This window comes from Sorex araneus, chromosome 7 (assembly GCF_027595985.1).
Source record: "Sorex araneus isolate mSorAra2 chromosome 7, mSorAra2.pri, whole genome shotgun sequence".
Lineage (NCBI taxonomy): Eukaryota > Metazoa > Chordata > Mammalia > Eulipotyphla > Soricidae > Sorex > Sorex araneus.
Genome location: NC_073308.1, coordinates 76991474 through 77018896, shown reverse-complemented (window position 1 = coordinate 77018896; position 27423 = coordinate 76991474). Strand labels below are relative to the sequence as shown.

Here is a 27423-nt window from a genome sequence, read left to right as displayed (position 1 = left end):
TTTAATTTAATTAAAGAACTGATTTACAAAGTTATTGATATTTGGGTTTTCACTTGTATCACTTGTCATTCCATTGCTCATCATTTGCTCGAGCAAGTGCCAGTAATGTCTCCGTTCATCTCTGTCACGTGCTAGTGTAGCCCAATGGCATCTGCTCGCTCCAGGAACACGAAGAGCCTCAAACCGTTTGTTCAGGATCTTGACAAAGAAGTCTGACCATCTCGTAGGTGGGCGGCCAGGCATTCTTTTGACATCCGGTGGAATCCAGTCAGTAATGGCTCTTGTCCAGCGGTCGTCTCCAAATCGCAATACATATCCAGCCCATCTGAGTTTTGATGCCTTGGCAAACAAGGCAGCAACCCTGATTCTCAATCATCGACGGAGGTCGGCGTTGAGTTTTAGGATATAATGTTTTAACATCTCACCACTAATATCAACTTCCCCTCCACCAGTGTTCCCCATATTTCATCCCCAGTCCCAAACACTGCCCCATCCCCTGCCTTTCATGTTAACAGGCACATTACAAATTTCCAGTGGTTGACGCTTCGATCTTATTTTCAGTATTGGGTCTGTGTTTAGATATATGGCTATACCTCTCACTCATAGACCAGTGTAACTGAAGCCCTGACCCCTGTATGTCCATTACTTCTCATTCTCTTCTTACCTCCCTCCCCTTTGATTTCTTTCCTTCTCCTCTCTAAACTCTGGGGTCAGGGGTGGTCTAGGCATCTCCTCTTTACTACAGTACATTTCTTCATCCAGTATTCTATATACCACAAATAAGTGAGATCATCCTGGCTTTACCTTTATTCTGTGTGTTCTCTGTTTAAAAAAAAAGTTACATTTGGGGGCAGAGGGAGTGTAGGGTGCGGGGGATGGGGGTAAGGTATTTTTGTAGCATGCAGTCAATCCCATTAGATCGCTGACACCACATGTAGATCCTTGAGGACTTCTGATCACAGAGCCAGAAGTACTGCCAAGTGTGGCCCAGAAAAAAATTTTCATTAACTTTTAAGAGAGTAAAGAATGGCAGTAATACCAAACTTTGCCAGATGCTCTAAATATAGTTCATTTCTGTTTGACATTAATTTTGTCTAACTCCATTTCTGCTTTGCCTGTGTTTATATCTACTTTGGCATTGAAGCTAAGTGCATGCTGACTGGTCCACATGTGTGTAAAACAGTTCTTTGATACGTGTAGATTTTAGTCAACTTTGTTTTTAATAAATTAATTTTTCTCTAGGCGTCTTAATCCACATTCTATATCTGCATTTGAAGCCAATGAGGAACTGAGTCTCCATGTAGCTGTTGAAGGGAAGATTTATCTGACTGTCTACTGTCCTGCAGATGTTGTCAACAGAGTCAGTAGTATGTCTTCCAGTGACAAGCTGACCAGATGGGAAGTGCTGGGTGTGCAGGGAGCATTGCTGAGCCACTTCATTCAGCCTGTTTATGTCAGCAGTATTCTTGTTGGTGAGTGGGATGTTATGACTCCTGCCTCTTCCACCTAAATGCGCCTCTTCCACTTAGTTGCATTTATTAGTATAAAATCAGATGTTGGTTGCATATACAAAGCAACATTATTTACAGTAAAAAATTTACATTGTTTCATTGAGCTTCTCATTTCTTTTTTTTTTTTTTTGCTTTTGCTTTTTGGGTCACACCCGGCGAAGCACAGGGGTGCAGAGCTAGGAGTAACCCTATGCGTTGCCGGGTGTGACCCAAAAAGGAAAAAAAATGTATTTTGGAAATTTTGTGGGGTAAGTATATAAAAGTTATATACTGTTATATAGTTATAACATAACAGTTATTCCATATATTAATGGAATTAATACACTTTATAGTTATAAAGTTATATACTGTTATACTTGGTTGGTTGTATCTGGTGGGGGCATGGAGTAAGTCATAATCCATCAGTACTCCAGGACTAGCTGCTGGCTCTGTACTCAGGGATCACTCCTGGCAGTACTTGTGAGACCATATGGGGTACTAGGGATCAAACCCAGGTAAGCAAGGCAAGTGCCCTGCCCACTGTATTATCTCTCAGGCCCCTGTATTTCTTTATATAAGTGTATCACTGTATCACTATCATCCTGTTGCTCATCAGTTTGCTCGAGTGGGCACCAGTAACGTCTCCATTGTGATACTTGTTGTAACTGTTTTTGGCATATCAAATACACCATGGGTAGCTTGCCAGGCTCTGCCATGCAGGCGAGATATTCTCGGTAGCTTGCCGGGCTCTTGAAGAGGGGCAGAGGAATTGAACCCAGGTCGGCCGAGTGCAAGGCAAACAAACAAAACAAAACAAAAAAAAGGGACCACAGAGACTGTGGTAGGGCACAGTACTGTGGTAGGGCATGAGCCTTGCACAAGCTGGGTTCAATCCCCAGCATCCCAGATTGTCTTCCCAATGAAGGGATCCCTAAACACAGAGCTGGGAGTAAACTCTAAGCACTTCCAGGTATGACCTGAAAACAAGAAGCAAAGCAAACAACAGCAAAATGTTAAACTCCAGAAACTATTTTATAGAAAAATGGAAACCAAAGTCCTTCACATTAATCATTTCTCTAAATGTCAATGGACTGTACTTTCCTATCAAAAGACACAGAATGGGTGAGTGGACAAGGAAACTGTCTTTTCCAACCTTCTACTGCTTACAGGAAAGACTGGAATTCACAGCACAAACACAGGCTCAGAGTAAAAGGATGAAAAACAATCATACAAGGCAGTAAATTGAAGAAGACAGACCTTACTTGTATCAGACAGGAGCACTCAAGTGTATATAAATGTATCACAATTTTTACAGACTGTAGGTTGAGGCTATTTTGGATAGTTTCTGAATTTTTGTAGCTTAATTTGTTGTTCTTGCATGTTAATTGAGTGCCTGTAGTGAAACTGCTTGTCAGTGATATACAACTTTGATAACAAATAACCACCTCACTCCCCAGCTTAATTCACACTCATTGTATGGGCAGACCTGTTGCTGTCTATTGTCTACTCTAGGTATTTCTGATTATCCTTTGTGTATATAATTCTTATAGAGGGTGCACTACTTAAATTTTCTAATTTGGATATAAAAGTTCATCTTCAGGGGCTGAAGAAATCGTACAACTAGTGGGACACTTGTCTTGCATACAGCTCATCCAGGTTCAGTCTCTATCATAATAGTCCACCTAGCCCTGCTAGGAGTGGTCTCTGAACTCAGAGCCAGAAATAAGCCTTAAGCACCATCAGCTCTGGCCCAAAACACACAAACAAAATTATATATGTTTTTTTAACCTATTCAATTTGATCATTGCAGACATTCCACCCTTTTCTCTGTCTCCTTCAGGAAAGTAACTGAGAAAATGTACTTCCTCTAGCAGGTAGCTTTGTCAAGTAAAACTTCCTTTACTTTGTAAAGGAAATTTTTTGTTTAATTTGTCATTTGTATGACTTAATTGATGTTAAAAGGATGATCATAATGTTTTCTTTTCAAAAAGAGAAAAAAGAAAAAATAGATTTTTAGAGGGTCAGGATGATAGTAGAGTGGGTAGGGCACTTACCTTACATGAAGCCAATCCAGGTTTGATCTCCAGAACCCTATATAATCCCCTGAGCATCACCAGGAGTGATACTTGGGTGTAGGGCCAGAAGTAGGCCTTGAGCACCACTGGGTGTGGCACATAAACAAAAAACAAAACAAAACAAAAAGCTATATATTTATTGATTGGAGGGACAGGAGCTTTAAAAATCTAGAGCTCAGGGCTGGAGCAATAGACAGTGGGTAGGATGTTTGCCTTGCACACAGCCAACGGGGGTTCAATTCTGGCACCCTGTATGGTCCCCCAAGCCTGCAGAGACAGGAGTAAGCCCTGAGACCCGCCAGATGTAGCCCAAAAACAAAATAAATAACTAGAACTCATTTTTTTACTGCATGTTTGGCAACATGTTTATTTTTGGGGGGGTGAGGGGTTGGTTTGGGATTTTTTTTTTCTTTTTGAGTCACACCCAGCAATGCTCAGGGGTTACTCTGAGTGCAGTAATTCCTGGCTCTGCACTCAGGAATTACTCCTGGCAGTGCATTGGGGACCATATGGGATGCCGGGGATTGAACCCGGGTTGGCAGTGTGCGAGGCAAATGCCCTACCTGCTGTACTATTGCTCCGGCCCCCAAGGGTGTGTTTTGAGGTCTGGGAATACACATTTTTAAAAAGTCACAAAACAAGATTCTCAAATTCCTTGAATAGCTAGGATACCATGTGGTACTAGGAATCAAACTCAGACCTCTCACATGCAATGCATGAAAATTAACTCCATTGAGCTATCTCCCCGGGTCCTGTGTAGAAATTCTGTCTTTACTTTGTATGCTAGAGAATATAAAAGCTAAGTGATTAGATATTAGAAGATTACTGCAAACCAGGAAATGGACTTTAGAATATTATAATGATTTATTCTGTTCTTGGTATTGAGCTGTTCTGAGTATTTTGTTTTTGCTTTCCAGGTGATGGAAATTGCAATGATACTAGAGGCTTAGAAATTGCTATAAAGCAGCGTGTTGATGATGCACTCACTTCAAAACTCCCAATGTTTTACTTGGTCAACAGGCCTCAAATTAGTTTAGTTCCTTCTGTATATTCTCTTCAAACAAACTCAGAGTATAAATCCCTGAGTTTGAACTGGGCACAAGGGGACATTTCTTTGGAGATTGTGGATGGTCTAAGTGGGAAGATCACTGAAAGGTCAGTATTGCTAAATTCCCTGAAATCACATTATAAGTAGAAGGCATTTTAATATAGTTTTTATTATCAAGACTTTTTGCTATATTTATAATTAAAAACACTAATAGTAAACTATTCATTAATTGTAACTGTGTTGTAAACAAAGTGTTAATCCAAAGAAATATTTTTCTGATGATATGACAGCCCTGGAGAAGTCCCATACAGACCCCCTATTTTCCAGTAGCTTGACAGCACACCCACAAACTGCCCCCAGCACCCTGTAATCCCTAACAGCCAAAATCCAGAGACTATAAAACAACGCTTCTGGAAGCACGTGGCCTCAATCTCTTATTGTCTAGTTCTCCGTCTCAGAGAACCTGGCAAGGTAACGAGAGCATCCTGCCCACATGGCAGAGCCTAGCAAGCTCTCCGTGGCGTATTCAATATGCCAAATACAGTAACAATGATGGGTCTCATTCCTCTTACCCTGAAAGAGCCTCCAGTGTGGCACCACTGGGAAGAATGAGTAAAGAGAGGCTGCTAAAATCTCAGGGCAAAATAAAATAAAATAAAATCTCAGGGCTAGGATGAATGGAGACATTATTGGCGCCCACTAGAGCAAATAGATGATCAACAGGATTACAGTGATTACAGTGATACAGTGCTTAGGGAGTGATGGAGCCAACACTCATAATCATCTTTAGAACTAGTTCACCAGCATCATTTCATGATCTTAGGGTTAGAATCATGTAATGCATTAGTTTTAAAATTCCATTTATTAAAAAAAAAATTCCATTTATTCTGCTGAATCTAGGACTTAGGAATGTATTTTTAATGTGTTGTGCAAAATACTACTTGAATGCATTCACTTTAAGATATAAAAAGCTTGTGCCATGTTTTTCTGCCTTCTGATAATAACCATGTAGATTATGTGGTATTGTTTACAGATAAAGACACTGAGTTTCAAGCCAAGTTAAATATCTTGCTTAAAGTCATCAATTGGTATTGATACCTGGGATTCTGATACCGACATTTTATCTCCAAACCCATAAAACCTATACCTTTCAGATCTTCCTTTATAATATCCCTGCCATTAATTATTAAATAAGACGAAAATCACTTTATATAAAATCACTTTATTGTGAACATATATTTATAATGAGGTGGTTAATGTTAAAAGGTTAGCACTGTTGTAGCACTGTCGTCCTGTTGTTCCTCGATTTACTCGAGCCGGCACCAGTAAAGTCTCCATTGTGAGACTTGTAGTTACTGTTTTTGGCATATAGAATATGCCACAGGTAACTTGCCAGGCTCTGCCGTGAGGGCGGGATACTCTCAGTAGCTTGCCAGGCTCTCCGAGAGGGACGAAGGAATCTAACCGGATTGGCTGCATGCAAGGCAAACGCCCTACCCACTGTGCTATTGCTCTAGTCCTGGGCTTGACAAATATAGAGTAATTTGTACTTGCCACTAATAGCTGCTGTGAAGAGTTTTACTATCCTAAAAATACCTTGGTACTTCATATTTATTTCATCTAATCCCTGAAACACCTGCTCCACTGCCTTTCCCAGGATGTCCACTGGTCTACTACAGAAACACTGTCCTCTCTGATCAGCCTTTTCCTGCTAGGTACATATGCATTTGAGTTTCCTCCACAGCTTTTCTTAGTTGGATATCGCATGTCATTCTTAGCATGGGACAGTAGTTTATTGCCAAGATATGCCAGTTTATCAATACATCTACTGAAGGTTATCTTGCTTCCAAGTTTTAGAATTATAAATAAAATCTTTGTGATTTTATTTTGCTTCTTTGAGTAAACAATCATGCTTTTTCTTAGTGGCTGTGCTGGTGCTAGCAATATACTTTTACAATTAATCAAAGTCTTCTTGAGTTTTTAATTGGGACCTGCAAGACTCAGGGCTTCTCCCCTGATGCTCAGCCTGGCAGTGCTCTGGGACCAGCATGGCACCATGGCTGAGTTTAGGAGCCGCCAAGGACAACTCAATGGTGCTAAGGGGTCCATGTAGTACAGAGACTCAAACCCAGGGCTTTGCACATACTATCCAGGTGATCCATCACTTGAGTTCTTGTCCTGGATCCCAAATTTACTTTCAAACAACACTGAATTGCTTCACAGTAGCTGATATTACAAAATATTCCTAATTTTGCCTCTGGTTCCCTTTGCATTCATTTATACATATTAGGAAGTATAGAATGTTATTTTGAGGGCTGGAGTGATATTACAGTGGATAGGACGCTTGTCTTGCATGAAACTGACCTGAGTTCGATCCCTAGCACCCCGTATAGTTTCCCCCCAAGTCCCACCAGGAGTGATCCCTGAGCAGAGCTGGAAGTGATCCCAAAGATTTTGTTGTTAAATCAACCCTGCAGCATTCCTCAGACAAATGCAACTTTTACAGATTACTGAACTGAATTTAATAGTATCTTGTTTAGAATATTTGTGTTGAATTTGTGAAAACATAATACAGTTTTCCATTTCTGTAAAATCTTAACATTGATTTTAATATCTCTGGTAAGCGAGTGATCAACTGAATGGAATATTCCCTCTTTTACTATTCTTTGGGAGAGTAGAAAGGTTGCAAGGTTAACAGGTTACAAATTCAGAGACTGTGGATTTGGATAGGAATCAGGAATCAGTTAATAGTCGAGGTGAAAGACTTCTGTAAACAACAGATCTTTTAATTCTTCTACCAGAGCAAGTGAAAAGATTGATTTGTCACAAGATCATGATAATGCTGTCTCTGAAAGGTAAACACTCCTACAAAAATTCACTAAACTTACCTAAAATTATGCCCATAAAATACATTCCCTTTTGTTTTACATACCCTTTTCTTACCTTAGGCATAAAAATAGCTTTAAAGCTTTATATTCAGATGAACATTATTTTTTGTCCCTTATAGAAGAATGGAATTGGTTCTCCAAAGCTTTTCATCATTGTTGTTTTAACAGTAATAAAATTGTTTAACTTGATGAGGTAATCAGTTTCTCATTGCAATGCTTTCCATCTTTAGTAGATGATCAATTGGGCCATTTAGTGATCAATTGGGCCATTCTTATACTTTACAGTTCTACACACGGAAATGTCTGTATTTTCTAAAATACTGGTTAAAACTAATACACAAAAGAGTAAGGAAGCCCTGAAAGTATCTAAGTTCAATTTCCCAAATATTTAAGCTATGATAGCTTCAAATTAGAATGAACAGGTTAATTTGTCATGTTGAGTCACAAAACAGCTGAGACATGGAATTTACATGTGATAGTGTAATAGGAGGTGGGGCTTCTGGGGAAAATTAGTTTATTTTAACAATAAAATATAATTGGTGATCCTAACATGGATGGATATTTTAGGGTTGGAGATGGGAAAACTGTTTAGTTTGAGCCAGGAAGATCCTACAAAGGATGTATTTTAATGATGATAGCAAGAATTACATGTCAGTAAATTTCTGTTGTTATTATGTGCTGAAACGTTAAGTGATAAAAAGTAAAAGGACCTGGGGCTGGAGAGATAGCACAGTGGGTAAGATATTTGCTTTGCCATGTGGCCTGCCCTGGTTTCGTCTCCAGGATGTGTTCAGGGGTAAAAGTGCACACCTTTCGTGTGGACCCTGGGTTCCATCCCCCTCACCAAAAAGAATTTAAGGAAGAAGCAGCATCACTTTCTACTCTCCCAAAGAATAGTTAAAAGTTTAATTACATAAATTTTTGTTGTGAAAGATGCTTTCTTTAAATTAGGATCACATGTAAATTGTACAAATGTTTCTTGCTGTGATTTCAGCCAAAAAGTTACTGATGATTCCATGAGAATGAGTTATATTTACTTCGAGTTAACATAGAGAAGTGTGCTCTTGTCATTACCTACTAGCACACAAAATATGGCTCTAAAGTTACAAACTAGAAGAACAAAGATGGAATTAATACACTTAAAAGAGCTTAACTCTGTTAAGGCTAAATGCTTGTCGCATATTACAAACACAAAGTATATGAAATATGAATATTGCATAAGGTGTAATTAAGCATCCAGAACCTACTTGAAAGGACATTGGCAATATAAAGATGCAATTTAAAAGGTAGACAGTAAAGAATATTGAACTACAGATAACATAGCATCAATATTCATAATTTTTAAAAAGTAAAAATAGGGGCACTACTACTTGAAATGATAATTCACCTCTTTTATTTTATGGTATATCACTGTATCACTGTCATCCCGTTGTTCGTCAATTTACTCAAGCGGGCACCAGTAACGTCTGTATTCCTCCCAGCCCTGAGATTTTAGCAGCTTCTCCTTACTCATCTTTCCCAACGATTGGAGGCTCTTTCAAAGTCAGGGGAATGAGACCTATCATTACTGTTTTTGCCATATAGAATATGCCACGGGTAGCTTGCTAGATAGATAGATAGATAGATAGATAGATAGATAGATAGATAGATAGATAGATAGACAGACAGGTAGATTAGAGAGAGAGAGAGAGAGAGAGAGAGAGCCAGGCTCTCCAAGAGAGATAGATAACTCAAATCAAATATGGTGTTGTAATTATGAAGAATTGGCAGGAAGTGTCTTGTCATGTGTCACACGGCCGCTTCACAGCTGCGCAGTCCAGAAAGCAGCCTGGAGCATGGCAGTGGTTGGGCAGTGGAGGTCGGCTACCAGGGCTGGGTCCCTTGGGGCGGGGAGGGTTCTCACCCGCCCCCCTCTGGGGCGCCCCAAGTGAAAACAACCTGGTGCGGAGTCTCTCATGGTATATCAAGTAGACAAAATAATGAGCAGGGTCAGATAAATTTTAACATAGGTGTATATTTGACTAAAATGTCTGTATTATAATGTGTAAAATATATATGTATATTTCAAGAACCCACAGAACATTGATAAAATTGAACAACTGTTAGGCTAAAATGAAGATCTCATATTTTGATAAGTAAAATCAAAGCAGATCACCTTATTTGTGATGTAATAAAATTTTAATATAAAAATCAGAATGCTAGAAATTTCTGTCATTAATAAAATGCCTTCTTATTTTGGTTCAAAAGGGAACTATAAACAAAACTACCAAGTGTCTAGAAAACCAGGAATTAAAAGCATTCAAATAAGAATTTGTAGGTGTCATTAAAAATTTTTTAAATAAAAAATTAATTAAAAGAAAATTTGTAGGTGAGCCAGCTAAAGGAACGCTGAATGGAAAAGATAGTACCTTGAAGTAGTTTTTCAAGTAATGGAAATAAGTTAAGCAGAATAAAGAAATCAAGCTAGAAATTCAAAAAATAGGAGACTATAGAGCAAGTTATAGACAGTCATGGAAAGCTGATTTTCTGTGAAAAATATACCAAAGACTGGAGAGATAATGCAAAGTTTAAGGAGCTTACCCTGCACAACTTTCCCTGCACAGGTTGGACTGGAGTGATAGCACAGAGGGTGGGATGTTTTCCTTACACACAGCTGACCCGGGTTCAATTCTTCCGTCCCTCTCGGTGAGCCCGGCAAGCTACTGAGAGTATCCTGTCTGCACGGCAGAGCCTGGCAAGCTGCCCGTGATATACGATATGCCAAAAACAGTAACAACAAGTCTCACAATGGAGACATACCTGTGCCTGCTCGAACAAATCAATGCACAACGGGCCGACAGTGCTATAGTGCTACCCTGCACAGATTGGACTCTGGTGCCACAAATGGTGTCCCAAGTACTGCCAGAATAACCCCTTAGTACTGCCAAATGTGTCCACCCCAAAATAAAACCCCAAGAATATCTAATATCTCATATGGTCTCTTGAGGCCCAGCTTCAGAACTGACATATTGTCTATCTGTTCACCAAAATGTCAAAAGATAACAAAGATGAAAGAGGAGGGAACTCAAAACAGTGATGGAGAATCTGTATGGAGTCTGGTGGCCAAGAGAAATGAAAGATTTAGACAATATTTATAGTCACACAAGAAACTAATCTGATATACTTATTACAGTAGCAGAAGGGGTCCTGGCCTATGGGCCCACTTTTATTTGAACCAGAAATAGTATTTACCTATGCATACATAAATGGAAGGTGGGAATATAGTGTACCATTTTTTACTTAAAATTACATGTCAGGATGGATCACTAATTCATGAGTTTTGATAGATGTTTATGCTATAATATACTTGTAGCTCAAGTCAGAATTTAGGACTTGTCGTTTTCCTCTAAAACATTTTTTTTTCATGACCCCGTGCCCTGAGCCCCGCCTCTGCGCCCTGCTCTAAAACATTTTTTTTTTTTAAGAGGTAAATTCGAAATTTTATTCCTTGACCAGAGTGGAGGGATTTGTCTTAAGCATTCACAAACACTTTTTTTACATAAAATTTACATAACATGGCTACAATAGTGTTAACAATTTTTGTTATTTTTGTTATAATTAGCAAAGTTATTGCATCACCACCAAAGTGCCCTCGTTCCTCCACCACTATTTTTTAATTATTATCATTTGGGACTGGAGCAATAGCATAGCAGGTAGGGCATTTGCCTTGCATGTGGCCAACCCAGGACCTCTAAAACATTTTTATAGCCTTTTTTCTAGACAATTCCTGATAGTCAATATTTTAATGTAGATTATGATAGGTTAATTTTACTTCAAATAATACAGTTGTTTCAAATATTCATCACCTACTTTAGTTTCATAATCAAAAACTATTTTAAGAAATTAATTCATAAAGTAAACTTTCAGACAGTAAATATTTACTGACTTTTGCATAAAAATTCAATAAAGTACATCAAGTGATTGAGTATTAATAGACTTATCCCTAGAATGTTCATCATGAGGTACTGAATAATGATGAGTGAATTTTTTCCTTCCTTTCTGCTAGTTCCCCATTTAAAAGTGGTGTGTCGATGGCAAGTCGGCTTTGTAAAGCTGCTATGTTAAATCGATTTAACCTGCTTGCCAAGGAAGCGAAGAAAGATGATTTACTAGAAGCTAGTACATATCATGCAGCTAAGGTAAGCCTTTTAAAAGAGTCACACTGATCTTGGAAATAAAATTTAAGATAATGTGTCAGTTTGATAGTGATATATCAAATATTTGTGAAATAGTCCCTGAATGTAAGATACTGCCTTATTTTCACATATAATGGTAAAATTAATTTTTAATTCACTGGATTTGTAAAACGGATTACCACTTAAAGTAGCAACTTTAGTTTATACTTATTCTGACAGTATTGCTTGAAACCTGTCACATCTAAGAAAATGATAATAAAATTTCTTCTGTACATTAGTCATGATAACTGTAAAATGTTAAGTATTCTAAAATAATATATTAAAATTAGCATACAAATATTTCAAAAAGTTATGAGACTCTTGGACTGGAGTGATAGTACAGCAGGTAGGGCGTTTGCCTTGCACGCACCGATTCCTCCATCCCTCTTGGAGAGCCCGGCAAGCTACCGAGAATGTTCCGCCGCATGGCAGAGCCTGGCAAGCTACCCGTGGCGTATTCAATATGCCAAAATCAGTAACAACAAATCTCAAGAGACGTTACTGGTGCCTGCTCGAGTAAATCAATGAACAAAGGGACAATAGTGCAACAGTGCTATAAGACTCTTAATTCCAGCTTGTGATTTGAGCCATACTCAAATACATGATAGAATTTTTCTCTTTAAAAATATGGTTTCCTTTTTGTTTTCTAAGCATAATACAGGTTTCAATAGAGGATTTGGAAATTTTAAAAAACTGTAAGTCCACTCGCGTATTCTTAATTAGTAAACATATTTCAGTTTCTTGCCTTATGTATTTTGGTTATATGCTACATGTTTTATTGATGTTTGTGAAGCAAACATGTTTTTTTGGGTTTTTTTTTTTTTTTTTTTTTTTTTTTTGCTTTTTGGGTCATACCCGGCAATGCACAGGGGTTACTCCTGGCTCTTCACTCAGGAATTACTACTGGCAGTGCTCAGGGGACCATATGGGATGCTGGGATTCGAACCCAGGTTGGCCGCGTGTAAGGCAAACGCCCTACTCGCTGTGCTATCGCTCCAGCCCCATGTGAAGCAAACATTTTTATTGAAAGAAATTGAGAGGGGAGGAAGAGAGGAGACACGTGTTCAAAAGAGAGCAGGGTCTTCTCCAGAGTGGAAAGACCTATGTTACCTATATTTTAAAATACTATAGTCATAGTAGATATGTTTTTTAATCTGCCTTTTTTCACTCAACATAACATTTATGACAGGAGCAATGATGTTGCCATAATATGATATACTTAAGACATCAGCTTATTAAACATTAAGATAAACCTAATTTTATTATCAGTATTGATAGAGTATAAAAACCTTAATTTCATCAATATCTGTGTTAAAACTGTTTAATTTCTGTCTTAAAATTATTTACTCTAGATTTATATATATGTGCACCTATTTTTAAGTACAAAGATTTATCAAAGTTTATTTCTGGGTTTGGTGGCATCAAAATGCTGTAAATTTCTAAAGAATAAAAAAGAATCATAACACTAGATCAAGGGTTGGGGATGAGGCTCAAGTGGTAGAGCCCCTATCTGGCATATGTGCAGTCCTGAGTCCATTCCCATTCCCTGCTCCATCCTAACCCCCATACCAAGACAGGTTTTTAATTCTTTAATTTTTTTGTTTATAATACTGTTAATAATAGTTTCTCATGGACATAATTCCAACACCACACCCATCACTAGTGTTTCTCCAACTCCTGCCCCTCTGATTCCCCCAACTCAATTGTGTGGATCAGTCCCCCCCCCTTATGTTACTTTGAAGCTCGATGTGTATCTAAGTCACAAACACAAGACAGAGCATTCTCTATCTGTCCCTTTCATGCTTAATGACTTTACTCAGCATGATATCCCCTAGTTTTATCCATGTTGCTGCAAATTGCATGATTTTCTTCTTTCTTAGAGATTCATATAATTCCATTGTATGTATACCACACAGTTTGTTAATTATTTCTTCTGTAGGTAGACATGTAGGCTGTCTCATATGTTGGCTATTGTACTAAGTACAGTGATGTGGGGGAAAGTGTTCTTCATTCATAATTAAGAAAATACAAATCAGGATGAAATTTTTTAAATAAAATCACCTTTTCATAACTCTGAAAATAAACCAAGACATAAAGCTGTGTTTACTACTGAAGAGCACCTAAACTTTGGGTGAGAACCACTGGATGGGCCTGAGAGATAGTATAGGGGTTAAGGTACATGCTTTGCATATGACTGACACTTGACTGACCCCAGTTTGATTCCTGGGACCTCATCTGTCTGAGCACTGCCAGAGATCATACCTGAGCACAGAGCTGAGAATAGCCCCTGCTATTTGTGGCCCTAAAACTAAAACTAATAATAATCCATGCACTATAAAATCATAATAGTAAAACTGCTTAAGAGAAAGGCAGAAAATCTTGAAAGCAGCAAGATTTAAAGTACTTATTTATGGAATAACAGGCTTGCTTTGTTGTTTGTTATTTTAGGTCACACCTGGCAATGTTCATGGCTTACTCCTGGCTCTGCACTCAGGAATTACTGCAGGTTGTGCTCAAGGAGGGCCATACAGAATGCTGGGAGTCAAACCCGGTTTGGCCACTTGCAGGGCAAACTCCTTACCTGCTGTACTACCTCTTCATTTCCTCAGAGAAAAACACATTTAAAGGCTTATTTTCCTTACTATTAAAGGAAGTTAACACAAAGTCAAAGCTCTTTGAAAAAAAAGATTTAGAAAGAATTTGAAGAATTTATACTTGCTAATTTCAAAGCCATAGTAAATGATACTATATAATTAATGATATCATTAATTATATGATAAAAATATAAGAATGAATTTATATTGGACCAGAGAGATAGACTCAATGGATTGAGTACATATGTTGCACACAAAAGGCCTCAGATTCAGGTTCCCAAGGCCACTTGCATGCATTCTATACTATAACATAGCATAGCATGGTTCCACGCGAACACTGCAGGGAATGACCCCTGCTCAGCAGGTATGATTGGAAAAGAAAAACGAAAAGCGGGGGTCATAGAGATAGTATAGCAGATAAAGCAATTGCCTGGCATGTGACCCAGCCAGGTTCCGATACTCAGCACCCCATAGGGTGCCCCAAAACCTGGTAGAGTGATCCCTGAGGCAGAAGTAGGAATAATCCCTGAGCCCTGCAAGGAATGATTCCTAAGCACAGAGCTAGAAGTAAGCCCTGAGTACTGACAGATGTGGCCACAAAAAATTAAGGAGATGGCGAATAAATTTAGAGGTGCTTGGGCTATAACAGACAGTCCAGGAATATACACTGGTATTTTTGATCAGTTGATTATTTTACAAGAGTGCCAAGAAAATACAAGGGGGGAAAAGTGAACTTTTAAGCAAATAGTCTTGAGACTACTTGAAATAGACATAAAAAAGAAGAGCTTAGGGGCCGGAGCGATAGCACAGCGGGTAGGGCGTTTGCCTTGCACGGGGCCAACCCGGGTTTGATCCCCGGCATCCCATATGGTCCCCCAAGCACCGCCAGGAGTAATTCCTGAGTGCAAAGCCAGGAGTAACCCCTGAGCATAGCTGGGTGTGACCCAAAAAGCAAAAAAAAAAAAAGAAGAGCTTAGACCTCCAAGACCTCACATCACATATAGAATTAACTCAGAATGGGTTGTAGACTGCGTAAGTACTAAAACCATAAAATGCTCAGAAGCAATAGAATAGAAACATGCTTGTATCCAGAATCTTCAAAGAACTTTTGCACTCAGTAATAAAAAGTTAAAGTGAGCAAAAGATTTGTCATTTTTCTGCAAAGATTATAGAAAATAACCAGTAAATTAAGAAATTATGATCCATTATTAAGGAAATACACATAAATCACTATGGTTCACCAATTTACACAATAAGGCACAACAATAATAAAATTAGGTATTGACAAGAACAATCTTGTGTTGCTGATGGGAATGTAAAATTGTGCACTTGCTTTGGGAAAACAGTGGTTAAATACAGAGTTAATAACCCAGTATTTCGCTCACAAGTATTTGCATAACTAAGTAGAAAACATGCATGCACAAAAAACTTGAACATAAATGATCATAATACACAAAAAAAGTGTTCATAATACACAAAAGATAGAAAGACCCAGATACATGCTAGATGAAAAATTGACAAAATGTGGAATATGCATACAGTGGCCTATTTTTCATCCATGAAAGTAATGAAAATACGGATTTATTCTGCAGCATAGGTCATCCTGTAAACATCAAGTTGGAAGAAGCCAGTTCATTTAGCAAATAGCCAGGAGTGGCCCCCAAAATAAAAATTTAAGAAATTTTGGGACTGGAGCAATAGCACAGCAGGTAGGGCATTTGCCTTGCACATGGCAAACCCAGGTTCGATTCCTCCGCCCCTCTTGGAGAGCCCAGCAAGCTACCGAGAATATCCTGCCTGCACAGCAGAGCCTGGCAAGCTACCCAAGCTACCCGTGGCGTATTCAATATGCCAGAAACAGTAACAACAAGTCTCACAATGGAGACATTATTGGTGCCTGCTCGAGCAAATTGAAGAGCAATGGGATGACAGTGCTACAGTTTAAGAAATTTTACATTACATTACAGTTGATTTATAATGTATATTTATGTATAGGTACAATAAGTACATGGAGTAAAATAAGTTGACTTTTGTACCTGAAGAAGCTTCTGTTCATCTCTTTTCCCCCTCCCTTATTTTATTATTTTGCGGGGGGCGGGGGGCGGCAGGGGACACCTGGCATTGCTTAGTGGTTACTCCTGGCTCTGCACTCAGCAATTACTCTTGGTAGTATTCAGGGGACCATATGAGATGCCAGGGTACAACCCTGGTCAGCTACCTGCAAGGCAGGCATCTACCCAATGTACTATCACACCAGCCTGAGAAAACATTTGTATCTTGTTTTTTATTTATTTTGGTTTGGGGGCCAACCCACAGTGCTCAGGACTTAACTACTGACTCTGCTCAGAGATCTCCCTGGCAAGGGTTAAGGTACTGTAGGTTAGGGTACTGTCCAGGGGAATCAAACCCTGATTGACTGAATGCAAGGCAAGGGCCTTATCCGTTTCTCTCTCTCCAACACTGAAAATATTTGTATTCTTAAGGTTTTTTTTTTTCTTAACTATTCCACCAAAACCATAATCCTAATAGAAAAAGTACTCTTTAGACTAGAATTTTAAACTACATATGGTAGTCACTTGAAACATAAAATCAAGCATTTCAATCAAGTTGAGATGCTGCTGTTCACCCAGAATACTGATCATACTGGCGTTGTTGCAGAGAAACTAGAAAGCTCTTGTACTTTTGAGAGGAATATGAAAAGGGCAGTCACTTTGGAAAACAGCTTAGTAGCGTCTTTCCGAGTGAAAATACACTTATCAAGTGATCCAGCCCTTCCACTGGCATCTGAGCAAGAGAAACTTATGCTTACATTGATATCAACTCAAATATAAATGTCTGCAGCAGTGTTTCCAGGTGGTGACTGCATAGACGTTGTTGTAGAGTCTTATAATGTAATACTAACAGCAATAAAATGGAACAGAGTACCTTTGAATCAAACAACAGGAATGACTCATTATGCATCTGAAAGAAGCTGACCCAACAGACCACAAGGTGTGTGAATTACGTGGAATTTCTAGAAATAAAAAAAAAATTCCAGAGGGGCCGGAGTGATAGCACAGCGGGTAGGGTGTTTACCTTGCACTCGGCCGACCCGGGTTCGATCCCCGGCATCCCATATAGTCCCCCAAGCACTGCCAGGAGTAATTCCTGAGTACAAAGCCAGGAGTAACCCCTGAGCATCGCTGGGTGTGACCCAAAAAGCAAAAAAAGAAAAAAAAATTCCAGAAATATAAAGTAAATCTGTGCTTTTCTGGGACTGACGTCACTAACTCAGATTGGATATAGGGGCAAATGGACCTGTAGATCACAGAATTGTTTTTCTGTCGGAGTGTGGTTATGATTGCACACAATTATAAATATGCATGAAACATCAAACTGAGAAGGTATATAAATTTACCCTCAGTAGAGCCCTGGGATATTTTTAGTTTATGCGGTTATAAAAAGTGAAAGGAAAAAAATATTTTGTAATTGAATCACCATGAGATAGTTAACAAAGCTTTCATGTTTGAGTTTCAGTCGTACAGTGATCGAACACTCATCCCTCCACCAGTGCATATTTTCCACCACCCGTCTCCCCAATATCTCCTCCCATCCCGTCCCTCCCTCTGTCTCTGTGGCAGACAATTTCCCTCATGGTTTGCATTTATGGTATGCAGTATAGATACTGAGAGGCTATCACGTTAGGTCCTTATCTACTTTCAACACACATCTCCCATCCCGAGCGATCCCTCCAATCATCATTGACTTCGTGATCCCTTCTCTATTCCAGCTTCCTTCTCCCACAGCTCATAAGGCAGGCTTCCAACCATGGAGCAATCTTTGTCTTTGCATGGGTGTCAGCCTCATATTATGTTTTTCACTATCATCCCCTTGCTCATAGATTTTTTTAAGCGGGCACCAGTAACGTCTCTCATTGAGAGACTTATTGTTACTGTTTTTGGCATATCCAGTACGCACGGGTAGCTTGCCAGGCTCTGCCACACGGGCTCAATACTCTCAGTAGCTTGCCGGGCTCTCCAAGAGGGACGGAGGAATCAAACTCAGGTCGGCCGTGTGAAAGGTTAATGCCCAACTGCTGTACTATCGTGGCAATCCACAAATGAGTGTAGTCATTCTATGTCTTCCCTCTCTTTCTGACTTATTTCACTTAGCATGATACTCTCAGTGACCATCCACTTATAAGCAAATTTGATGACTTCATCTTTCCTAACAGCTGCATAGTATTCCATCGTGTAGATGTACCGTCTTTAACCAGTCATCTGTTCTCAGGCACTCAAGTTGTTTCCAGATTCTGGCTATTGTGAACAGCGCTACAAGAAATACACAGGTGCAGATGTCATTTCTGCCGTGCTTAAAAATTATAATAAAGTTAGTAGCAATCTATAGTTTTCTGTAACAATTGTGTTTAAGTGGTAAGATGCAGTGCCTTCTAGTTGTGTTCAGAAGGAGAAATTTTCAGCTTCAGAATACTGAGAAAAATGGGAATTCAAAAAGTTGAACTTCTCAAATGTCAGACTAATGGTAAGAAATTCGTTCTACTTAATTTTCATAAGTCATTATGCCTACATTCTTATATCTCTTTTTCTTTCTAGTGTATGTCTGGTTCCTATCAAGAAGCTAAAACTTTGTTGAAATCCTACTTACAGCAACACGGCTATGGCTCCTGGATCGTGAAATCTCCCTGTATTGAGCAGTTTAGTATGTGAATTAGGAAATCCATTGTCATATTAAAAATCTTCTATTTTTGGTGTATTTCACTAGTAAGTGTGTTTAAAAATTTTGGTGGTTTTCGGCTTTCAAAATCAATCTTAAAACAACAATGTAAAAAGATTGCTGAAAATTTGTAAATATATGTTTCAATTTTCATTAAGACACTAGGATTCAAAATATTTTTATAATTCTGTAGCCATTTTGTAGTTATCACTAATGTTACAAAGCCATCACCATTTTTGTGTTTGTTTTGTTTTCTTTCAAGTTTTTTCCTTAACGTTCTCCATACAGCTTGTATGGTATCTAAGATCTTTTCTTACAATCTAAGAAGTAAAATAATAATTCTTACTCATCAGATATTTGAGTACCTAATATTTGTCAGTCACCATGCTATGTGATAGTTTTTAAAAAGCTGTAACTAAATATTTCTCATGTCAAAGAAGTTGATTAGTTTAGATTGCACATATCAATTCAAAAAAGTTAACCATGTTAGGAAATAATTTGGGAATTATTAATGCCTTAAATAAAGCCACTTATTTTGGGGGTTGGAGTGATAGTGCAGTGGGTAGGGTCCTTGCTTTGTATGCAGTCAGCCTAAGTTTGATTTCTAGCTCCCCATGTGGTCCCCCTGAATCTACCAGGAGTGATTCCTGAGTGCAGTGCCAGTAGTAAACCCTGAGCACTGTCTGGTCTGGCCCCAAAACAAACAAATTTTCTATAAAAAAAAAAATTAAGCTGCTCATTTTGAAATATACTCTTAAGATTCATCCAAGTGTGATTTAATTATTTATGGATTATAGGAATTTATAATAATCAGCAAAAGATGGAATTTCTATTTGTATTTGTTTATATTATAGTAAGTAGGTAAAAGGGGAAAGTTTAGTTACTCATGAGTTAAGATATATATTCTTAGTGAAATTGTCCCTTGTTTTCTATCACTGGCAAATTCAATGTAATTGGTTCTTAGAGTTTGTTTGATATGGTTTGGATCACTTCATTTAAACTATTGTACTTTCTGATGAGGCAGAGATAGATTTGAGGGCTGTTCTAAAAGTTTTACAGTTTTTTTATGAATAGTGAAGTTATTCTGAAAAGACACATAGGTGTCTTTCAGTAATCTAGACTCCAAATATGTTAATGTGAACTTGAATCTTGTGAAATTTCCTCTTTTTTTGTAGAATGAATTGTCAAATGTGGACATTTTGATATGGATCTACATAATATGCCATTAATAAGTTTCATTTACATTAACAAACCATTGCATTTAGAGAAATAAACTTTCTCTGAACTGCCTTGTAAAAATTTTTATGTTTCACAGAGAATTTCCAATTTCTGTTATTTCAAAATTATTTTTGGTAGTTATTTTTAGTAGTGATTTTGCTTTGAAAATACAAGATTGAATTTGATCTTCTCTTAGCTCTTCCAATGGTTATTCAACTTTTGACCATCACAAAGAGACCACCAAGTGACTAGTTCTTTTTTTGTTGGGGGGGGGGAGTGGTGTCACACCGGCAGTGTACATGGGTTACTCCTGACTTTTGCACTCAGGAATTACTCCTGGCAGTTCTCGGGGACCATATGGGATGCACGGAATCAAACCCAGGTCGAGTACAAGGCAAACTACTTGCTGTGCTATTGCTCCAGCCCCACCCCACCGCCCAGTGACTAATTCTTGCCTCTGAACATTCATCGTGTATTAGACATGGCCATGAAATTCAGTAAAATATCATCTATTTTCTCTAGAAAATGTACTGTTTTGATGGTAAGTTGGAACAAACAGAGCCCACTGATGTATAGGCAGCATTTGTTGAGCAAATAATCACTGAGTACATTTATCTCTATGCAGTTGAATGTGTATTGGTTTAGAGAAGTGGAAGATGATGTCAATGTCCAGCACTGTCCAGGGAGACTAGATGCAGAATTAGGGAGATGTTGGGCATTTATTTAGTAGAGCAGGCAGAAGACTTGCCTGTGACAGGAATGATTTCATCTCTCTGAGCTCAGCTCTTTATCTTTGAAGTGGTGAAATTGATGCTAGTGGTATGGTTCTTCAACATAACAAGCAAGAGGTTTGACTCTGAAAGGGTTCCTTTGCCTAAAGCAACTATACTTATTATCTCTTTGGTGTATTTTTACTGGGATGGAACAATGTTTTGCTTGAAGAAAAGCAGACTTCTAAATTCAGATTTCCTTATATGCTACAACCTCCAAAATCGTTTAAAATCCATTAAACTAGCTAGATTCATCTAAGTTTAACTGTCTATTACCTTTTAGATTCTGAGAGATTAAGAAAGCACGGGTTGCTAGAAAAATTTTTAAAGGCTGATGAGGAGAGAAATAGGGAGAGAGAGAGAGAGTATATTATTTTCCATTTGGGAGTCATAAGTCAAAGAACCAGGCTTAAAACACAGGATAAAAAGGTTGGCAGATGATTCCAAAAAAAGTTCTTAACTGGGAAGGCAAGCCCTATGTATATTTTATGTGGAGAAGACTTATAGTATCATTCCACATTTGCTTTATTTGCTGATGAAAATTTTCAAACATATAGAAGATAATAATCCCCACATACCATGATTGTTAAAGCAAGACAGTCTTTCTTTATATATACTTTTTAAACTGGATTATATTCGAAACTGTCATTTTTTTGTTGTTGTTTTTTGCTTTTTTTTGGGGGGTCACACCCAGAGATGCTCAGGAGTTATACATGGCTCTACACTCAGGAGTTATTCCTGGCGGTGCTTGGGGTACCTATGGGATGCCAGGAATTGAACCCAGGTTGGCCACATGCAAGGAAAACTCCCTTCCTGCTGTACTATCTCTCCAGCACCAGAAACTGTCAATTTTTTGTCTGAAATTATTTCGATATTTATCAGTATAATGTTACGTCTTCAAATACATACACATATGTACAACTACAACATTTATAACTGCAATAAATTTAGCACACTAAAACATTATAACATTGATAGTGAGTCTCCCAGTTATCTCATAAAGGTGTGGATTGTTGAGCCTATAAGATAAAAATATTGAGATATGTATCAGTGTTTGCTATGTATGTTAATCTATAGATATTTCACTTCTTTTTCTTCAAGATTGGTTCTTGAACATAGTACCAAGAACTTTATTTTCAAAGTTTGTGCAGTCCTAGCTTTGCTACTCATATCTCCATGATGTCATTAATGTCATACTCCTAAACTCTCTCATTTTCTGAAGCTGATGGTTAATAAGTAGAAAGGTTTTCAAGTTTGGGCTCAGTTTTTAACAAGAATTCTCTGTAGAAAATATTGTGTACTTTTATCAGAAGATATATGCCCGGGTTGTCTTTTTTTTTTTCAATGTTAATTAGAATGGTCTTGGCCTAAACTCATTACATTATTTCATTTAAGATTGGTTGTAGGTGATATTCCTTATCTCATTAGGTAGAATATGTCTACTAAAAGAAAAGTCTGTGTCTAAATTATTACCTTGAAACATACAGAAAGGGCTGGAATATTTCTCATTGTCTTGTTTTAGAACCATACCCAGCGATGCTGTAGGGTTACTCGTGGTTCTGCACTCAGGAATTACTCCTGGTGGTGCTCAGGGGACCATGTGGGATGTCAGGGTCAATCAGAGGTTGGTTGTGTGCAAGGGAAATGCCTTAGCCACTGTAGCTCCAGCCCCTATAAACCATAATTTGTATACTATGTCTGCCTGTTGATTAAATTGGCAGTTCTTCCATAGATCTTTGTAGAAAACATGCTTGGGAATGCATATACTGACTTAAGGTAAAATAATATTTTTGTTCATATTGATATTTTCATTTAAAATGTACCTTTACCCATGAAAGTTGTTCTCAGAAAAAGAAAAACAATTTAAAAGTTTGTTTTTGTGTTTTTTTTATATTGTTCCATATGTGTACAATTAAATTTGTGTTTAAAAGCTAAGTATTCATGTGAGTTATGCTTGCAACTCAAGATACATTTTTCATTATTCACTTAATTTTGCTTTAGATGTCTGAAATTGATGTTTTAAATTATTACATAAAATATGACAAATTAGAAATACATAATAATACATGATATACAGGGTGCTTTTTTATCTATTCCTTGAGAAAGCATTGTATGTGCATGTATGGGTTTGCACATAGTCTTTGCACACTGATGCCTCTGTAAGTTGTACACCTTGATGCACTTAAACTTAAACTTGGGGTTTTGGGGGCTGGAGCGATAGGACAGCAGGTAGGGTGTTTCCCCTGCATGCAGCTGACTCGGGTTCAGTTCCTCCGTCTCTCTCAGAGAGCCCGGCAAGCTACCGAGAGTATCCTGCCCGCACGGCAGAGCCTGGCCAGCTGCTCATGGCGTATTCAATATGCGAAGAGCAGTAACAACAAATCTCATAATGGAGATGTTACTGGTACCCGCTCAAGCAAATTGATGAACTGCTACAGTGCAGTGCTATTGTTTCTAGTGTGAACATACATATTCACAGACACAAAGGTGTGTGTTTTTTGCTATTTTTGATTATCCTAGCAACTGTTGGCAGTCCTAGGTTAGGAAGTAGCCTCGATGAGAAGTGTTAATGATCAGCATCAGGGAGTGGCTGACTACTAAGGCGAAGAGAATTTGAAGCAGTGGAAGATACAAAGGACCTGAATACACATGAGGTATAGAGATACAGGAGATGGTGAAGTCAGAGGTGACTCTGGTTTTGAGCTCCATATTGAAAAGTACTAAGTAGAGAAGTCAAGAATGGAATCTGATTTGGCTGAAAAGTTTTGAAACTTTGACATATATTTTCAAGTGGAATATTGTCAAATGGAAATGTTCACCAATTAGAAATATAGAAGAGACTTGGAGAAAGCTTGGAAGAAAGATAGAAATTTAGTGGTCACTTTACTTACAAAAAGGTAATTAAGTTGTGAGGAAAAATCCATGCATCTTCTAGGGAGCATTAGGGCTAGAACCCCAAGGAACACACTTTGGTTTTGAATTTGAGAAAGGAAGAGGCAGTAAGGAGTTGTGTGAGGGTGGCACAAAGAATAGAGTTGCCATTTTCAAGGGTTGCAAAGAAGTTGAGGAGGAGGACTGAGAGGTCTGAGGCATCATTGGATTTAGAACCCAGAAGTCCCTGATGACAAAGGCAGAAGTTCCCAAACAGACCTTGTAATTCTGGTAAGCAGGCCCCAAATCTGCATTTTAGGAAGTTCAGATTCTGATATAGTAGTACTTTGACCATGCTTTGAAAAACACCATCCCACAGAAGAGTGAAAAGTTGGGAGCTGAAGTCAGTTTGCCAGGATTAAAGAGTATTGCATGGGAGATGAGCATGTGGAGGTTATGACTGAATTCTGGGCTGTGGAGCAATAGCAGTTTAGCAGCAGTAAGAACATGAAAGTTGTTGGCTCTGAGGAACCAATGTTCCACTGCATGCCTGCGTTTTCCATGGAGCCACATAATGGGTTCCTTATTACTTATTTGGGGGACTGTAAGTTGAGCCTGATCAGAGAATTGGCTTGACTACAGTTGGGCCAGGGACTGGATTGATAGCACAGATGGGTGGGCGTCTTCCTTGGCACGTGGCTGACATGGGTTTGATTCCTCTGTCCCTCTCAGAGAGCTCGGAAAACTACCGAGAGTATCCTGCCTGCATTGCAAAGCCTGGCAAGCTACCCGTGGCATATTTGATATGCCAAAAACAGTAACAAGAAGTCTCACAATGGAGATGTTACTGGTGCCCGCTTGAGCAAATCAGTGGACAACAGGAAGACAGTGCTACATTTGGGCCAGCTCTGTCTGCATGGAGAGTTTGGCTGTGGGGGGTAGCAGGGTGGGGTGTCAGTGCAGTCTGAAATAGGTCTAGCTGAGGTGGGTATGAGGGACTACATACACTCTGAGTAAAGAGGAGTTCCCTGGACATGCTGTGAAGTCTCTGGGTCTTGGCAATTCTTTCTCCCCTCGGTCTTGCCCAGGCATTTGGGGGCAGTTGGAGTACACTAATTGAAGGCGGGAGTGATGGCTTCCGAATGGAGAGGACAGTGCTTAGTGCCTCCAGCCTCTAAGGGGTGTGGGCAGGATGGCACTGGGCCGAGGCACACCGTCAAAACTGACCACTGCTAGCATGACTAGAAGCAGCTCTTTAGTTGGGAGATTTTTTTATAGATAATCATATTTCTGTTTTCCTGTAAGGTAAGATGCCTTGACTTTATTTTGAGGAATACAAACTAAAACTTAGGGAAAATATTTTGTACATAAAATAAGTGCAAACACTGTGAAACTATTGATGAGGCTGAATCTGGACATTGTCAGACTCCTGACAGTAAGCAACGAGTTACTGTGATTCTGAAATGCAAGCTTATTTTTCTGAGAATAGGCCAAAACGGATTTTTCCTAGATAAAAGTAATTGTTGTTTTATGTGAGAAAGGAAGAAGAATTTTGTTAAGTAAACAAGAAGCATGGGAATTTCCTCGCGAAATCTTTCAATCCTGATACCATACTGTAAATTGAGTTAAGAGACAGTTCCCTGGTCACTAATATAGTAGATATAAACACATTGTCTTATGCTTTATTCAGTTTAAGATCTTTGTACCAAAGGAATTTCTAAGTACCAAATCATTACTTGCTCTGGAAATAACATTCATTGTTTCGGTTGTAAAATTACGCTGAGGGGACAGAGAAATGATATGGCAAGTAAAGCATTTGCCTTCTCCGCTGTCAGTCCAAGTTCAGGCCCTAGCACACCATATGCCATGTAGTCCTCTGAGCCCCCGCCAAGCTCACGTGATCCCTTAGAACACTGGATGTGGTGGTAAAAACAGAATAATCTACTGAGCCTGACTTACCTTTCTGCATAGTCATAAATAAGGACTCTTTCCTGTTTTCATGAAAAATTTAGAGTTACATAAGAGTTAAAATGAAAAGGCATACTATTCCAAAAAGAGTGTTAGAACTTCGAGAAATGTAAAGGAAAATCATTTTCTGAAAGTTACAGTTTTAATTATTTAACATGTATTAGTATGTTAGGCTTTTATGTTAGAGTCTATTACTTTTGACTATGAAGTGGAGGAAATTGGAGAGATCACTGTGAAATTCTGGTGATATATTTATCATTATGCTATTCTATTAATACCAAAATACAGCCAGATATTTTATAATTTCATGAAAGTTAAAACATTATGGAAACAACTAATTTGGTTTTGAATGACTGTCTAAAGCCTCATTTTCTTTGGTAATAAACCCTGATCAAAGCATTTAGATTTTTAAATACATATTATCAGTGGTTGCGTATTTTAGATTATTTATCTACAAATCCTAAGAAGTTTATATTTGAAATAATTTAGAATACACTGTAAATGTCACTGTCATCCCGTTGCTCATCGATTTGTTCGAGCGGGCACCAGTAACGTCTCTCATTGAGAGACTTATTGTTACTATTTTTGGCATATCCAATACGCATGGGTAGCTTGCTAGGCTCTGCCGCGTGGGCGCGATACTCTCGGTAGCCTGCCGGGCTCTCCGAGAGGGGTGGAGGAATCGAACTCCGGTCGGCTGCATGAAAGGCGAATGCCCAACCACTGTGCTATCGCTCCAGCCCAATTTAGAACACGTTTTCAAAAATGTTTTTATGAGTTAAAATGCAATGAAAAGTTGCCACCAGTATGGATAATACGGTACATCTAGACCAGGGCTTCTCAAAGTGGAAGATAGTGCCTCCTAGTGGCCCAGAATGATGCTGGGGACGGGGACTCAGGAATCGGGGGGGGGGGGTTGTTGAATAGAAACGAAGCATATTCGTTCTTAGGCTTTACACGGCTGCCGCACCACTGCCCGAGGCCCCTCCCCAACAGACTTCTTCAGACTAGCAGACTGAATTTCAGAGTTTGTTTTTATTGGCCATTGTCTAATTCCCTAGCCTTTAAAAAAAAAAAAATCTGTTACCTAGCTGTATTTAAAGATGCTTGCATAAAATAAATAATTTGTAACTTTTTCCTCTTTTGAATTATTTTACTAATGGAAATATAATTTAAGATAGAGATTTACATCATTTTCCAATCATACTTTGCATGTTGTGGTTCTGAGACTATGTTTGAGAATTTCAGTTGGGGTGGTGCCATGCCCACAAGAAGGTGACATGTGCAATCGTTTGTCCATTCCTAGCTTCCTTCTGCTGCTGTTATGCTTGCAGATTTCCTAAACAGAGATACCCAGTTTTCATGCTCTCTTCTTCTCTTTCCTCATTGCTCAACAAAACCAAACATTGCCTACTCTTTAGTTAGACTATTCTTATTTGGGTGACAGTTTGAAAACATTTTTCCCTCAACGTTTCCCTCAGACCTTCCTTTACATATCTAATCACTATTGCTCATTTGTAAATTCATTCCTTTTTACTGCCTCTTGGACAATGACTTCCCTGTAGTAATTGATT

At 38.6% G+C, this 27423-nt stretch overlaps 1 protein-coding gene across 2 annotated transcripts in view; it reads left to right on the top strand.

Moving 5' to 3' along the window:
* ADAD1 (adenosine deaminase domain containing 1) overlaps positions 1 to 19015 on the top strand; it is a 41567-nt gene extending 22552 nt beyond the window's left edge. For both annotated transcript variants that reach the window (XM_004606217.2, XM_004606216.2), the window contains exons 8-11: positions 1243 to 1472; positions 4483 to 4720; positions 11547 to 11679; positions 18902 to 19015. In XM_004606217.2, coding sequence (XP_004606274.1) covers positions 1243 to 1472; positions 4483 to 4720; positions 11547 to 11679; positions 18902 to 19015 — 715 coding nt within the window. The remainder of the gene's footprint in view (positions 1 to 1242; positions 1473 to 4482; positions 4721 to 11546; positions 11680 to 18901) is intronic.
* Positions 19016 to 27423: the final 8408 nt, after the last annotated feature.